The 17,378-nt window shown below is 41.3% G+C and overlaps 4 protein-coding genes across 4 annotated transcripts; 3 read left to right on the top strand and 1 right to left on the bottom strand.

The window, feature by feature from the left end:
* Positions 1 to 925: 925 nt before the first annotated feature.
* On the bottom strand, positions 926 to 1,815 carry ATC70_001877 (uncharacterized protein; the record flags this gene model as incomplete). Its single annotated transcript, XM_064821265.1, has 4 exons — positions 926 to 1,052; positions 1,113 to 1,360; positions 1,416 to 1,506; positions 1,565 to 1,815. 4 exons carry the CDS (start codon positions 1,813 to 1,815, stop codon positions 926 to 928), a joined length of 717 nt encoding a protein of 238 aa, XP_064680951.1.
* A 630-nt stretch (positions 1,816 to 2,445) lies between these two features.
* Positions 2,446 to 2,850, top strand: ATC70_001876 (uncharacterized protein; the record flags this gene model as incomplete). Its single annotated transcript, XM_064821264.1, has 1 exon — positions 2,446 to 2,850. The coding sequence occupies one exon, from the start codon at positions 2,446 to 2,448 to the stop codon at positions 2,848 to 2,850; it is 405 nt and encodes a 134-aa protein (XP_064680950.1).
* Positions 2,851 to 2,996: 146 nt separating this feature from the next.
* ATC70_001875 (uncharacterized protein) lies at positions 2,997 to 6,947 on the top strand (the record flags this gene model as incomplete). Its single annotated transcript, XM_064821263.1, has 8 exons — positions 2,997 to 3,072; positions 3,131 to 3,213; positions 3,266 to 3,992; positions 4,055 to 4,186; positions 4,240 to 5,135; positions 5,193 to 5,345; positions 5,399 to 5,516; positions 5,572 to 6,947. 8 exons carry the CDS (start codon positions 2,997 to 2,999, stop codon positions 6,945 to 6,947), a joined length of 3,561 nt encoding a protein of 1,186 aa, XP_064680949.1.
* A 255-nt stretch (positions 6,948 to 7,202) lies between these two features.
* On the top strand, positions 7,203 to 12,372 carry RIB4 (lumazine synthase; the record flags this gene model as incomplete). Its single annotated transcript, XM_064821262.1, has 11 exons — positions 7,203 to 7,441; positions 7,492 to 7,526; positions 7,579 to 7,677; positions 7,733 to 7,870; positions 7,940 to 8,071; positions 8,126 to 8,770; positions 8,828 to 8,959; positions 9,018 to 10,529; positions 10,588 to 11,357; positions 11,414 to 11,940; positions 11,997 to 12,372. 11 exons carry the CDS (start codon positions 7,203 to 7,205, stop codon positions 12,370 to 12,372), a joined length of 4,605 nt encoding a protein of 1,534 aa, XP_064680948.1.
* Positions 12,373 to 17,378: the final 5,006 nt, after the last annotated feature.

Below are 17,378 nucleotides of genomic sequence, written 5' to 3'. Positions count from 1 at the left end.
CAAGTTTTTATTACAATTGTTAATAAGCTTACCAGCAACATAACACATCAAAATTTGCATGAATTAGCTTTGACAAAATCAATATGCCTCCTATCCGAATTAAAAATTGCACAGACTGCGCAACTACCCTTCCAGAAGACTTCAGCTACCAGAGATGTGATTCATGAAGTGTAAATGAAAGCCATAAAGCAAAAATACAGCCACATTTGACAACTTTCTAGCCTTCGTATCTTGACATGTAGACCTTTTTGAGCCACCGGAATAACGCCAAACAATTGTGCTTGAGTAGTAGTAACTTCCTGATACCTTTGCTTAACTTTCTGGGCCAAAAAAAATATGGTCAAAAATCGATCAAAAAGCATGAGGTACCCCTCATGATTTTCATCGAAAATCAAACGATTGCATTTTTCACCTTGAAAATGAAGACTTTTACTATGGTATGTATTGAATCAAAATGTTTCTCTCGATTCAAAGCAACCTCTGAAACCACTTTTATGAGGTTTTCATATGCAAAACATGACCATTTTCGCTAAAGATCTCATTTCATATTTTACCAAATTGCTCGATAATTTCAGTCAAAACACCTATTACAGTTAGTACCATTGGAAGCGCCTTGAAAAGTACTCCAAGAATGTATTAGAAAGTACGGGCTAATTATCACAGTTTATTAGTCGAATCCGGCAAAATAGGTCGAATCGTGTCAAGAAAGTTCAAAAATGAACAAATCAGAGCAATACCTCAGAGCGGAAATTGAAAATTTTGGGCTGTATTCTTATTATGAAGATGAATGATGCTTTCAAGAAGCATCAGGGAGGATTGCAAATTAGATATCACTGTAGCTTGACCTGGCTACTTTCCTTCTATCACTTTCTTTCATATTTGATAAGGTTGAATGTTAAAAAAAAAAGTAATTCCTAGTATACATTTATTCTATTTTTTTACATGCAATGACATAATGATTATCTCTATCATAGCCAGTTGTCTCAATTTCCACACCTTCCACCTGTCTAAATAAATCATCTAATTCACCCTGTTTAAACAAATGGTAATATCTACAGAAGAGCGCATAAGATTACTGCTGTATTCCAAGTCATAAAACGACAGCATATTACCTATTATACACTGCATCGCTCACATCCTCTTCCTTTTGTCCCTTCTTGGGCGTCAATTTCCAAGGTACAAACACATCTTGTTGTCCAGGCTCAAAGTTTCTCTTGCTAAATTTAGTCTGCTCCAATGCCCACACAAACACCAGCACTTTTCCTCCAGGCTTGATGATTTTGAAAATGTCCTTAATAGCTTGCAATCTTCTGTTTGGACTAGCGAAATGATGAATGACAGCAATGGAGATTGCAAAATCCTAGTATCCTCAATTGAGTACGTAGTCCAATAATGGACCTATTGGCACAACTTACAAATGAATTGTCTCTGTACGGCAAATTGAGACCATCTGCTACCATGCCTTCAAATCCGCGATCATGTACAATCTTGATGAGATTCGAGCTCCTGTTTCCATGCTTTATGCGTCAATGGATTGAAATCATGATGCCTCATGACTCCTTACCTGTCAGAGCCCAAGATCATCAATTTGGGATTGACACCAATATACTTGCCATTGCCGCATCCCACATCAGCACCGAGGCTTCCAATCTTTAAGCTGTTCAAGAAATCTTCCACAACAGGCCATGGCTTGTAGCGGGTATCACTGAAATGAGTTGCAATGACTTCATACACTTCATGGACGTTCTTTTGCTCATAATCTGTTTGATTCTCTGCGGGTGTTTCAACTGCAACAGGTTGTGGTTTGCTGGTCATGATGTGTATGGATATAGAAAAATGAGAGAGAAAAAAAAAAGTTTTTATTTTAAATCGCAGGTCAATTAAAGGAGGAGTGGAAGAAGGTAAAAAGAGCAATGGGCAGATACACACACCTAATCCAAGTTTTTGCATAGTTGATGTAAATTAGACATGTCAGGTCTATTGCTGCTTCTTGACTTGTTGCTGTTCAAATTGCTGCTTTAATCTCTCTTCGTCCGAGGGCATGATCCAAGTACCATTGGTGTCCCTGTTTTGACAAGATGCGTCAACATGTTGACATGTCTGTTATGATATTATGGCACTTACTGTTCGTATTCCTTTAATAAAGGCTTAAAGATGTATACGCCAGTACCTACACCAACGCCCACAGCAATGCCTAGTCGAATTAATCTGTTTGATATCATAATTTGGTAATTGCACGGTATTCCGAGACAAAAGATAAAATATATAGCGTAGGGGTATACAACAGTTCCTATGACTTTTGCAGTCACTGACAAGCAAGCAAACGACATTTAAGACATAAAATTCATGCAAAACAAAGTTTCGGATCAAACAATGGAGGCGTGCACTTGAAGATCTTGATCAAGCATCGATCTCTACATTTCTTTCCTGTTTGTTTCCTCAACAATGTCAAGTAACAAAGATAGCCCGCTTCATTCAGACCAAGAGTTGGCCAACATCCGTCAAGGGGATGACTCCAATCCACACTTGAACACTGCTACATTTGGCAGCAATGTTACTGATTTCTCAGAACCCAACCATATGGACAGTCATAACCAAGGAGATCATGATGCCAGTGGACGGTTCAACCCAAGTGGCGGCTTTCCTCCCACTCATGGACAGCATTTTGCTCGTCAACTGGCTCCCGTTTTAGGCGGCAAACATGTGGATCAAAATGAAGCAGACAAAGACCCCATTGTTGATCCTTCTGTGTCAACAACAGCACCCGCATTGGGAGAAAAAAGGCAGGATGAACCAGATCAGGATAGAATTGGCTTGGACCCTAGTCAAGGCAAGTTGAAGCTAGAATAGCTAGTACAGCAGATGTTAATAAGAAATATAATAAAGATCAAAAGAAACATGCCAGTTTCAAATTGAACTATCCACAGCCATTGACGCTTTGTGAGCCAGATGTCTTGTCGGTGGGCCTGGAGAGAATGTGCTTCAAGTATTTGCTAATGTCTGCTTTTGCTTGTTTTATCATTGGCCATTACAGGTTTAGCTTGACTACGTTTTGCTTTGCCTGTGCAACAGGTATAATCATTGTGACAAATGTATGCACTCTATCACACGCTAAACAATGGGATAACAGGAGTTGCAGCCTTTTATATGCTGTCTAGCACCGTATTGGAAGGTTTTGAATGGCAAATTGAAAAGATTGATGGCGCAAAGAAGGTAAGTTCTATTACTGGAATTCATCAGGTCCACTTGACTCAACCCAAACAAGCTGATTGATCTGGGCAATCATGAAAACAACGGTGAAACCATGGAGTGGTTCAATGGCATTGCTGAAAAGGTCTGGCGTTCTGTTGATCCTAGAATTTTCATGGTTGTAGAAGACATCTTGGAAGATACTTTAGCCAGAGTGGCACCCAAAGTGATCAAAGCGGCTCGTGTGGCTGACTTCGACTTGGGCACAGCAGCACCTCGCATTGAAAAGCTTCAGATCTTTCCTCCTTCTCCCCATCAACCACCCGAAAGCATCTTTGGTGAATGTGAATTCAGCCTTCGAGCAGATAGCTCTGCTACTCCTTCTCCAGGCTCCACGGCACGCCATGTCACAGCGCCAGGTGCCTCAATCCGCTTCAAAACCGGTATCAATGCTGCTTTGGATGTGCGTGGTGAATTGACCAAAATTACAGGCAAGATGCGGTTCCACCTTGTGACCTCACCACAAATTCCATTTGTATCTACAGTGACCATTTCATTCACAAGTGCACCTACTATCGAAACGGCTGTAATGCCCATCAGCAAGAGATTGAATGTAATGAGACTTCCCATGTTGAAAACTCTGGTTAATGAAGGTGTCAAGTTGGGATTCAAGCAGCTGGTGGATCCAGAAAGTCTCACTATTGATGTTGCAAAGATCATGGCCACACAATCTGATACATTTGCTATTGGACTTATTCAAGCCGAAATCAGACAAGTTAAGCGATTAAAGGCCAAATCCAAAGGTGAGTGCGGCAAGTCTATTGCTTAACAAGAGTACGCGATCTAACAAACAATGGCTTACAAGACCCCGAGAATCTCTTTGTTACCTTGGCATCAAGTAGCGCAGCGATGAAGAACAACATCAAGAGCACCCGTGTATTGTCAAACAAGAAGGATCCCATCTGGAATGAATACTTACATCAGTTGGTCACCTCAGGTAAGAGATTAGCGACTGATACACACATACACCACTCTCACTGTCTACGCTAGATGACATTAAGAACGATGTCTATTTCAACATTAAAGTCATGAAAGCAGACAAAGTCAAGAACGATCAATATTGGGGCTCTATTTCAGCTTCTGTCAAGGATATTACATTGGGCCAGTTGGATAAAAATGAAAACGTCTCTTCCTGGTGCACATCTGAGCGCGTCATGTACGATGGTTGGGTTCCTATTGACGGCAAATCTAAGCAAGCTTCTGAAGCCTTGTTGAATCTCAAGCTGACATTTCACCCCAAGTATGTGATCCCTGAAGAGAAGCGCTCCAAAACCGAGCAAGTTAAAAGAGAAAAATTGAAGCAACAGCAAGAAAAGAAGGAAAAGAAGCGTCTGGCCGAACAAGAACGCAAATCCAGTAAAAAGGTGCGATTTAGTATGGTATTTGACACACCCGCAGACCAACTGGGACAAGCAATGGGGGAGATTGCGGAAAAGACCAAAGAAAACACGGTATCGAGTAAAGCTCACCATGCTCAGGATGAGCAGTATGATTTGCAAGGAGGTCAAGTTGCGCTGAAGTCTGATAATGACTCGGATCTGAGTAAAAGTGAATTGGTGAACATACGAGACGAGTATGTCAAAGACGATACAAGCGAGACGGATACGTTGGTGGATGCAGATCAAGCAGCAGCAGAAGCAGAGTTGGAGGATGAACTAAACTACTATGAGCCAGGTGAAACGGTGTTTCCCGAGCACAAGTCTGGTATTTTGTCCATCACAATCACCCAAGCCAAGGACCTGGAGATTGTCGATCCTGATCTTATGACATTCAAGAAGCGTAGACATCCTTATAGCGCTGACAAATCAGTCAATCCCTATGCGCTTGTTTATGTCAATGACAGAAAAGTGTTTCAAACAAGACCCAAGATGAAGACGAGCTGTCCTGTAAAGTGTACTCAATAGTATTTAATGAAATATGCCTACTAATTCGTATCTATGTAGTATTGGAATGCGGATACCGAGTGCTTTCTCAAAAACTATGATACGTCGTTTATCCGTATCAGCGTCAAGACAAACATCGATCTAGAACATGATCCTGTCATTGGCACCAATGTACTCAAGATCAGTGATTTGTTTGATGGTCCTGTCAGAAAGGTATCTGAGTGTCATTTCCTTCGGTGGCCAAAATCATAATACTCTTTGTGTAGGTCAAAGAAGCAGAGCGTTGGATTACACTCAAACATGGTATTGGCTATGGCAGAGTATTACTCAATCTCACCTACAAGCCCATCAAGCTGACCTTGCCCAGAGAGCTGTCTGGTTCAGGTAGCCCTTAGCAATGCAAATGTGTTCCACCAGAAAGATTGACACGTCCATATAGATGTCGGCACCTTGGTCATTGAAAGCATCCAGCTAACCAACCTCAAGAACGCCATGGACAACAAAAATCTCAAGCACACCAGAGCCACTTTATCACTCAATGTGGAACCCAAGGTCCAGAAACACTTGCAATCCAGCGCATTGACACAAGAGAAATCTGGCAGTACGTGGGACTGGTCTGCAAATAGCAGCTACTTTCCGCTCCTTATGCGCTATAAAACAGCTGTTTTCATTCAGCTCTTTCAAGGCATGGGTGCTCATAAAGCAACAGCCCGTTTATGGATGAAGGAAATTGTGGACTATGAGTGGCAAGAGTTGACGCTTGGATTGCATGACTACACGCCAGAGACCGGTGATGGCAATCGCGACGAACTCTCCTGGGGATCGGATGGGCCCAATGGCCAAATTGTATTGCGACTCAAGTTTGTGCCTGGCTTTTCACCTGTGCATGCACAGCTGCCTAGCTTCAAGCTAGATATGCTGGGTGCTGATCCGTTCCAAAAGGATGATGCTTGGGAGAAGGCTCATCTGTTGATTCAGAAGGAGGGCTCTGAAAACTATGCTATTAGTGTTCCTGTTACCTGTGGTATCGACAAGGACAAAAGAGAACAGGTGATGGAGCAAATGGACAAGAGCCAACGAGCCAACAACAAGAGAAGAGCAAGTACATTGATCGATATTAGTAAGAACAAGAAACGCAATGCCAGACAAATGTCCTTGGCCACATTGACTGAGAAGCAGCGAAATGATCTGGTGCAGCTCCTGCAACAACAAGACGAGAACGGCCATGTCCACAGTGGACGCAGTGTGCCCAAATTCGATGTCTTTAAATCAGAATCTTACAGTCAGCCTGCTGCTATGGCGTCGACATCCACTCCTGGAGAAATAATGCAGACAGCTGCTCATCAAAGTGGTCAACAGCCACAACAACGTAAATTGAGCGACACACCTACCACTAGCTTTGACGTGTTCAGGAGTCAACGGCAAGACAGAAGATCAAGTAACAGCACTCACTCGGTGCCTGCAAACTACGCCAATCGCAATAGCGCAGCATCAACATCCGGATACGACTTTTACAACACGAATAGAAGAATCTCTGAAGCCAGTACATCTTCATCCGTATCTGCTGCTACTCCTAGTACCCCTCCTGAAGCAGCAGGTGATCCCAACACCAAATCACACCAACTCATGGAGATTGAAACTGCCACCTACTTGAATGCCATGAGAGATGGTCTCAAAAACTCAAACATCCCCAATTACCAGCTCTTGAGACAGTTGTCTAGAGGCAAAGATTACTTTACAGAGCAATTCAAGGCGTTGCGTGAAGGACCTAATTCTGAATTGAGAGCCAATAAGGCTGTAATGAAGGAAGTTTAAGCTATTGGAGTATAGTTGCACAATGTGTATATGCTTTAATAAAGGGAATCTGTGTTGCTCCATTATACGCCGACCAGAGAGAAACATTTACAATGAGCTTCTAGTCTCTGGCTGTGTTGGAATACAGCAGTAGGAAATTTACACTATGCACCACACACTATATAGTGCTACTGTACTCGAATACATACAAAAAGTTGCCGAACCTGACGCATTTTAATTTTGTATCTTTTTTCTCTTGTTTTGCTTTCAAACCCTATGCCCCCATCCAACAGTAAACGAGATGGCGAACTACCTGCTGTACTATGCTTTGTCACAGGCATCGCTGCTGTCCTGATGGGCTATTCAGTTTATTCACATCTCAAGACACTCCATGATCGCACAACAAGTCCACCAAAGACATCTACCACTAAGCCTGGAAGCAAACTTGAGGATTCCATTCGATTGAAATCACTAGCTTATTTGACGCAATCGCATAATGTGAACATCCAAAGCAGGTGAGTGAGCAATTGTGTTTGATAGTAGTAAAGCTGACACTATTTCCTAGTTCCATCAAAATTATATTGGAAAGAGCCATGTCAGGTAAAATAGCAATGACTATTTCTTTCAGCATGACACTGATTCCAACTTGTAGCTACTTATTTACCAAAGATCATTGCAGCATGCGATAAAGACCAGCCTATTCAAATCAAATCAAAAGCATTGCCTTCATTACAACTGTTGACTCGAAAAGGTACACACAGCACCATTTACACTGGCATTTGAGAAGATCTAAACATGACAGCTAGAAAACAACAAGGCGGCGTTATTGGAAGCAGGTGCATTGGGTGTGTTAGTAGACGCATTGAAATGCACAGATCCTGCCATGAAGGAAGTGACACAACGATACGTAGCAGTAGCCATCTGTGATTTGATTCAAGGCAGTGGTATGCTTTATACCCAAACACTCAACCACACACACACACACACACACATCTCACATATTCTATGACTAGACATCAACAAATACTGTATATTGGAATTAGGCGTCTTGGAACCCATCAAACGCATCTTGACCTCGGATGACATTCGCAACAATGAATTGAAATATTGGACATTGATGATTTTGTATCAAATCTCGCTCAGTGGTAACATCCAACACATTAGCCAATAAGAGGTGCACTCACTCAGTTTGACATTAGATCCTCTGCCCAAGGTGCTCATCGAAAATGGATTTGTCAGTTTACTAGCACGCATGGCTCGCATGACCTACGGCAACACCAACATGCCCAAATTCTGTATGCAGAGTCTCGTTCGCATCGCTGCCAATGTCGATGTATCTGAAGCCAAGCGAGTCTTAAAAGAACTGTTGGACTACAACATTGTGGATTTGATATCCAATTGCTTGCGAGGAGATGATGTGGAATTGATTTACTGGGCAGCTGGATTAATGCATGAATTTGTGCTCAAGGATGTGGCAGCAGACAAGTTTAGGGACATCAAAGGCATTCATGCTATATTAGCCAGTCTGTTGTCAGCAGAGGAAATGTACATTTCTCGCGTCATTTTACGCACCATCAAATTCATGGCGTTTGGACAGGAAAAGTTTAGAAGAGAAATGGTGCGCTCGGGCATGGTCAAGAAGATTATGCACTGTTTATCATTGAATGATGAGGATGTGCGCTATTGGGCTATTTTGTGTATGCATGTGGTGGCAGGACAAGTGGAGGCGCATGAGGATATCATATCAGCGCCAGAGTTTGAGATTTTATTGGAGTTGGCTCTGTCGCCCAAGATCAAGGTGGCCATCTTCGTGTCGGATATACTCTCGTTGATTTGTTGTATCTGTAAGTGCATGAAAGAGTGAAGAGTAAGAGGTATTGATTTATATTTGGCTTTGATAGCAAGCAACAGTACGCATATGGAGCCCAACTTATCTTTGATTGTAAAGACATTGAACGCATTGTTGGTGGAAGGTGAATTGGATGCGCAATACAATGCTGCAGGTGCTATTTTTAATGTGATGACCATGGGCCGTAAGTAGTTGGACAAGAATGAATTAAAGCATGTGCTGACGCTCACCATTCTGTATAGACTCATTTTCAAGCAAAGTGCGTGATACTTGTTTCGACACATTGTTAACTCTGAGCAGAACAGCATCCCATGAAAGAATCCAATTGACATGCACAAAGGGATCGCTGATGGTGGCCATCAAAAACCGCTTTCTCATGTCCAAAGTTAACAACCAAGTAACGGAGCCTCTGATGGAAAAGGTCAACTCAATATCTCAGTTGAGCCTGCCTGTCATGATCACACAAGCCTTATTGCGAGCGGCGAAACAAGCTAGCGGAGGAGGCGCATCTCCTTCCAGCGCAGCCACTGCAGCCACTACCAAGCCGGGATTCAGCATACATGATGCCATGCAACGCGATGATGATGAAGACGAGCAGCAAGAGATAGAGCAAGTGATTGAAGAAGAGGAGGACGAATACCCACGCACACCCGACTATGTGGATGTCAGTGAACAGGGCACCATCTCCAACGCATCGCGTATAAATCGAGTTTTGTTGGACAAGAAAAAGAACAAACTATCCAATAAATCCACCTCCATCATGACCAGTGCCGATATATTGTATTTGTTTGACACCAACATCCCATCCAGTCAACGTGAAATTCTGCTCATGAAGTTTGAATTGCCTCTGGATACCAAAAACCACCTGATAGGCGCACTGGCTGCTCTCAACATCTTGCTGGAAAACGATCAAGTCATTCGCAACATGGTGTTCCAAGACAGGTACCCCAATGCAGCAATGGTTGACCAGATGATGATGGACATGGAAGATGAGGCTTTTTCACCACCTCATAAAGTTAAGACAGCTGCTGCCAGTACCAAGACTACCTTGCCAGAACATATCCGTCATTTAGTCGAGAATTTAGTGCAGTTATCGGCCTACCCCGCCCTGGAAGAATGGGCCACGATGCATCACCGCAATTACTCCTTAAACAGAATCACCGAAACCAGAGCGAGTAGCATATACAATGATGTGATTGAATGGATGTGCTCCTGTGCCGAGATGCCACTTGCCACGTATTATCAGCATGACACTTATGATCACGATGTTGATAGTAGTAGCAGCAACAGCAGCAGCAGCAGCCTTGACGACAGCCAGAGTTCGGGTGAAGAGCAAATTGGATTTGTCACTATTCATAAGCAAAAACCTCGCAAACAACGACATTCGGTAATGAGCCAGCAGTTTCGTTATAGACACCGCCGCCATCGTCGTCACCATGGCAACCAATACAGACCACTCTATCAAAGCGACAACGATAGCAGTTGTAGCAGCCGTAGTGCCATGACGGATGATGGCGATTCAGAGGAGGAGGGCATTGACCGTCATATGCTCTCTGCTGGCACCAATGCCACTGCTGCCCATGTTTATCCCCAAAGAAGAAGGATTGAATCTGCTGCTGAGCGTATGGGGGAAGCGAGAAGAAAGGGTGAGCATTTTGATCTGGACGACGTTCTGTCAATCTCTTATGCATCTGAATACTATTTAGGTTTCTCAAATCGAGCGCTTGTCTTGTTGAATTCACTTGCTAGGCATGGTAAGCAGTATAGAGTCCAAGGGCTTCAAGTTGATACAAAGTCTAACATCCAAGCTAGCGTCTATCAAACAGTATCTTGTACAAGAGGCTCACTTCATCCCCATCCTGATCTATCTATATGAAGGATACAGTGGGCTGACTGATCGTGTCATGGCGTGCTTAGGTGGATTGTTCTCGTCATGCAACAGTGATAGCAACATTGACATACCAGAGTCAGCGTTCCGTCTTTTGGTCGTTTTGCTGTGGCGTGATATTCGATCCCCACTAGTGCGAAAGCAATCTTGGTTGTTTTATAGTCGTCTTGTCTTGTCTTACTGTAGTCAGTCTATTGCTCAACAACTGTCGTCCCATGCAAGCGCTGCTGACTTTGTCGAACTTGACCTTTCCTCCAAATCAAAGTACTGTCTTGTCAATCACCTCCAAGTGCGCAACGATTCATGGACATTTGAAACAGTCAAGGCAACACACTACGTGCCTGCTGTACTGGATAACACGGAGGGTGCCACTCACAAATACGCATTTGAAGTGGTGTTGGAATCCAGTGGACTCATGCAAGTGGGATGGATTACGGATCATTTCGAGTTTGATGCTGAAGGTGGCCAAGGCGTGGGCGATGACACCTATTCATATGGTTACGATGGCAATCGATGCAAAAAATGGCACGGACCCTATACCAATATGAAAACTCTGTATGGTTTGAAATGGGCTGAAGGTGATGTAATTACTTGCGCTATCGATATGGATGATGCAGAAATCAAGTACTACAAGAATGGCAAAGATATGGGTGTGGCATTTTATGGGATTCTAGTGTCTCGTAATTGGTACCCGGTAAGTAAGAATGGACCATCATACAGTAAGTTAGGACTCATGATAAAGCGTCGTAGGCCATGTCCCTTTCCACTGGGCAGCAATGCAAGTTTCAATTCGGTGGTGCTATTGATCCCTTGAGGTATTTGCCTAAAGGCTATACATCCCTGGCATCGTTGGCACAAAAGACACCAGCAAACATCGAATTACCGCCTCCACAAGTATCAAAAGCCAAATCACCAGCACCAGTGATTAGTCCAACTACGGTTGAGGAACCCGATATCATGGATTTGTCTCAAGCACTTGCACAAATGTCTGTTGACTCAAGAGGCAATTCACCTGTCTCTCCACAACACCATGACAAATTCAATGCAGCTGCTACCAACGCTGGAAACACAGAACCTGAATTAAAGCCCATTGATTCAACAACATCTGCTGTCAGAGAGGTAACATTACCTACAGCAAATGCAACTAGATCACATACTCGGCATTACCAAGCTTCACTCCTCGTCGAGCTCATGGATGCCTACCACAAACCGTTGCCATCGCTATATTTTGAAGTGATAGTTGGATTTGCTAAAAAAGAACCTATACCCACTGAAAGGTAACAAGACGCAAGATTTCCATACATTTTAGATACTAATCGCTGTCTCTATTCAGCATCATTACATTTGGATTACAGAGTCTACATCCTGAGAGCAGCTTTTATTTTGAATATGATCGTTGCAGTACATCGTGCAGTTTGATCTTTGGTAGACATCTGCGTTCCAAGTCGTTTGAGCTGTGCATCCAAGACGCTGATATTGTTGGTATTGTGTACATCGATGAGAGCAACGAAGTTGGATTAACCATCAATGGTAACATCAAGGCGTTTGTCTACCTGGACGATCAATCCAAACCCTATCTTCCCTTTGTTACTGGATGTATGAAGAGTGATATCAACTACGGTGAGCATTCGTTTGCTTGGAAATACGCAGAGACTTCAGCATGCAGACATCGTTTTGCCAAATATTTTGATAAGCTGTTGGGAATTTAGTAACCTCCTCCCTTTGTGTATAAATAACAAGCCTTTTCTCTTTTCTTGCTAAGCGTTAGCTTTTGTACATATTTTAGAAAAATAAAATTCACACTACAATTATAAGTGGCAATGTCAAATGGTAGTAGATAACAATTCAAATTCTGTGATATGGACGGCTAGACCCATCTCAGAAGCGTGGCACTCTGATTCGAGTTCTTGGAATCATTGTAAAGAGGTGCAACGATCTCATGCCGAATTACAATGAGCACAATAATGCAAAATCAACCCAACATTAGCTCTGTCGTCTCTCCCTTGGTTACTACTGTCCCGTTCCTCTTACTGCAAGCTGCCCATTGTGAACCTTACAAAACTCTCAATGATTGTTCCAATAACGATCTCACTTGAGTTAATCTATATCCTCTTTCTTTGTCCTCTGCATTTCATTTTTTCCATGTCATGAGTCGCTCAACATTCTTCAATACCGAAACACGTTTCCTGTCCAAAACGATCGTTGTGCAATTACAAGACGTAATCTTGCTATCTCGGCGAAAAGCAAATGGTTATTGCTATTGACCATGAAAAATACAGCGTCCCAAAAAATTTCTCTGCAAGTTTGCCTATAAAAGAGGATCATCGTTAACATTGCTTTTTCTCTATTTCTTCCTTTTCTCTTTGAATTTCTCTTTGAATTTCGACTTTGAATTTCGGGTTTTGAAAGCAGCATGCTCCTATACCAATTTGAAGCGAGAAAAACGATAGTGTAATTGGATTTTAGATTGGATGGGTTTGCTGTTGAGAAATAGAGGATTTTCGAAATAAGCCAAACTTTGGGTAATGAGCTTCATATAAAAACCTGTTAATTACGAATGATTACGCGTAATAGATTGATGGATCAGATGTTGGAAAACGCTGTACTCAAAACCGCTTGGTGATAACTCGCTTCGTTGTAGAGTGGTAAAGGTTTAAAGCTGTGCTGCGCATTTTACGAAAAAGGTAGAACAGCTATTCCAAGCTCTATGTTAATGCTAGAACCTTTACATTAGATTAAAGTTTGTAGTGTGCTGTGGACAGGGAATATGCTCTTGTTTTCAATTTAGAATGGTTTGATGACAAGCAATAAATTCATTGATAAAAAGACGTTGGTAAGCACTGCAGTCAAAACTGCTTAATCATATGATGTTTGCATTTGTTAGTCGTAACTAATGTGGTAGTAAGATGAAAATAAATAGTTAGAAAATATAATAATCGTTTAATTGGCAATCATTCTATTTGTCACTTGAAGTAACATTACTTAGGTGAACTATTACTACCTGCTGCCAATTGATCTCGCTACGAAAGACTTCTCAAATCAGTGACAGTGTGGAATTTAAGGCTTTATAGACTAAAATTCACAGAAAAAAAGAATAAAAAAAAACAGTAAAGTCAACTTGATAAAGGTATGTTTTATTATCAAACTGACAGGTGTAAAGTAAACTGAATTCTCTCTACTGGCCAGGTAGATGATTCTTCTTATATACTATAACAATGGATAAAAGTTCTATTGATTAGATTGACAAATAAGTCAACTCAGATCAACTAATGTCGAATTATGCTAAAAGACAACTCTAGCAAGCTAATCATGATTTAGCTTTGCCTGGATGAATAATTAGACTCTCATCCAAAGTACCCTGATCTATCCTTTCTATAAGGATAATTAATATCGATCTAGTAGCATGTATCCAATAGGTACAGTCTACTTAGTCTATATTAATAGTATATATCTGAGTGTATATCGCTAAGCATACATCTTTAGCATGTATCTGGATATATGGCATGTCTATAATAGCATATCGTATGTACCGTATGTCTATAGCATATCTCACATATAGTACAAGTCTGTAGTACATAAAGTACCTGTAGCTAATAGTATCATGGATATAAGCATGTGTCTTACGGCGTGGATTATAATAAAGTGTATATCTGAAGCAACAAGCTCATATTGCATTAATCTTGGTGTTTATCCAGATATGGCAAACATCCAAAGTCAATGTCGGAATACAAGTATAAGCCTATCGCGCCATCTATGTCCATGGTGCCATCTACAACCTGTAACTTATATAATATGAATCTTATAGTACTAGCGTATCTGAAGTTCATATCTTCTTATAGTATAAATCGGTATCGTACATCTAATCCAGTGCACACATAGTTTACATCTAAATCTGGTAACTGGATGAACTGTCGGAATGCAGACCATAGTGGATGTCTTCCACACTTAGAATTAGAATAAAAGTGTCCATCACTTGCGAATTGTGCCCCGTACAATGCAGAACATTTCTAGATCACCAGACAGAAGTGTAATTTATTGACTCTTCTGGCAACACAACCCACTACGCCGTAGTTTTAGGTCGAATTCTGTTCAAACCTAGCCATTTTCAAGCTCGAATAACTCATGCCACAAAGCCTTCTGAGCGCTTGGAATAGGGCCACACGCCTCCTCTTGGCCACGCTTTACTTCCTGATGCTTTATCTCAATTTTTTTTGGGTCGTTGCAAATGCATGGAAATCATCATTTTTTTCATGCGTATTAGCAAGGGAAATTTCTCAAAAATCAAACGATCGCGTTTTTCACCCCAAAAATGAAGACTTTTTCTATGATACATATTAGATCAAATTTATCGTAAAGATGAAATGCAACACTAGAAGCTGTTTATATGAGACTTTTATATGCTAGAATTTGACATATTCACAGAAAACCTGTTCTCGTATTTTTGGAATCTTCTCATTATTTTCGGTCTAAAAGCTGAATGAAATTAGCATCATTCGATGCGGATTTAGATATCCAAAAGTGTATTAGGAAGTTGGATGTGACAACGACAGTTTTCATTGTTAAATTCGATAAAAACGTTCAAAGGATGTCAAGTCAAGTCAAGTTTGAACACGAAAATACCATTGCACAATTTCAAATTAAATGGCCGCAATTACTGCTGCTATAGTACAATACTGAGAATAAACCTACAGGCGGTGACGTCGGATAGGATGCCCTCTCATTTTTCCATACCCTCATTTTTTTTTCTCTTTTGCAAAACGCGTTTAGCATTAAACCATGATCGTTTTGGAAACCGTTTGGTTGATAATAACGCTCTAGCTTCTGATAACACTGTATTGCACTGCCAGAAAGACTTATTACTGCTTATTTGAAGTGAAATATAGTAGGTACCATGCAATAACGAGCACTAGAAGACGTAGAATCGGCACTAATCGGATTTGTTTATTAGGTTTCGCTAATTTTTTTTTGACTGTTTGATGTGGGTGCTGATTCCATTACTTCTCTGCTATCTCTGCTGTCTGCTTCTTTGGTTTATTATGTCCGGTAGCTGTTTCTTTGGTCTGTATCTCTAGCAGTTGCTTCTTTAATCTTTGCCTGGTCTCTGGTATCGCTCGTTGTTCGGCTTTTCTAAACTGCTGTTATTGCTACTGGCGTTGCTGCTGTTATTGCTACTGATGTTGCTGCTGCTGCTGCTAATATGGTCCTTTCTGGTCTACTGCGTTTGCTGTATACTTGTTCTCTGGTCTATCTCTGGTGATTGCCTGTACTCTCCTGGTCTGTCTGTGGTGGTGAGAAGTGGTAAGTAACTTCTTTGGTCTTTGTCTGCTCTCTGCTGATGGCGTTCATTCTTTAGTTTCTCTATGGTGCTGGTGTTGCTGCTGCTGCTGCTAATATGGTCTGTTCTGGTCTACTGTATCTGGTGCCTGCTCGTTTTCTGGTCTATCTCTGAGGATTGCTTATATTCTTCTGGTCTATCCGTGGCTGTGGTAAGTGGTAAGTATCCTTTTTTTCTTGTGGTCGCAATGATATAAAGCTTCTCTGGACGTTTGTATTATTGCTTCCTTTCTCGTGATAATGCATTCGTAATGTTTGCTTTCTTGCGCTTTTTTTCTTCTTTTGTTGTCTGTGATATGATCAGCCCAACAGGTGCTTGCAATGTTGTTGCTTCTTATGTATGAACAACAAGCATGATGTGCTACTATATATCTGTATTGCCGTTGTGATACTACTTTGTTATATGGTCGTGGGTTGTTGTTTGTGTTGCCTCTGTCGCTTCACATGAAACAACATTAGTCATTATGTTGTATTGCATACTTATATTACTGCTGTTGCTCCTGCAATTGTGCGTGTTTGTGTTGCTTTACATCCGACTATTACTACCTTGCACGTTGCTCATGTATGCATTCTTGTTACAACAACAACGAGCTGTTCTGAACATTCTCTGATGTTGTATTTGTTATGCTTTTCTTTGGATCATTGCGTATGAGTATTCCTTTTTTACCTTCATACTCCTGTAGTACTCCTGTAGTACTACTGTAGCATGTTTTTTTCTTCTGTTCCTTTTTTCTTTTATTATGTTTCTTTGAAGCATACCTTTTTATTACGTTGCGTGGATGTGCCTATCCCTGAAGCTCAACAAGACTTTATCCGAGGCTAGGAGGTAGATAGGCCGCCTCCACTTGGTTATCGCTACTTACTTTAGTGATGATTGAGAGTCTCAACGCCAGAATCTAAAAGCTAGGTGGTGTAAGTAAGGCATGCTCTAGCACCTGGGGGAAATTTGATGATAGTAACAGCTATATTGCTATATATAGCGGAGCTTAAAATTTTGCCTCACACCAAAACAGGGGGAAACCCTCGCAAATTTTTTTTTAGGTTAGCGGAGTTTTCGAGCGATTTGATTGGCTCAGGGTTCGAAGCACGGAAGGTCTACAACTAGTTGATTTTCTGTTGATCTGCCTTTATAATGTAATTTAAAATAAAAGCGTAACCAAATGGATTAAATCGAAAACTTTCCTTGTTCAGAAGTAATATAAGGTGCAATCATTGGATTTATCATTCATTAAACAATTTTATTTGAGGAATATTTCATTAATAAATTTATTAGGTAGAAAAATTATGTAAGTATTACATCAGTGTTGTGCCAGAAGGGCTACAACTGTCTATAAAGATTAAGGTATTCTTGATGGGTAGATATGTCTGTGTTGTGCAACAA

This window comes from Mucor velutinosus (genome assembly GCF_035048745.1).
Source record: "Mucor velutinosus strain NIH1002 chromosome Unknown tig00000093, whole genome shotgun sequence".
Classification (NCBI taxonomy): domain Eukaryota; kingdom Fungi; phylum Mucoromycota; class Mucoromycetes; order Mucorales; family Mucoraceae; genus Mucor; species Mucor velutinosus.
This window is presented reverse-complemented; position numbering and strand designations above follow the sequence as displayed.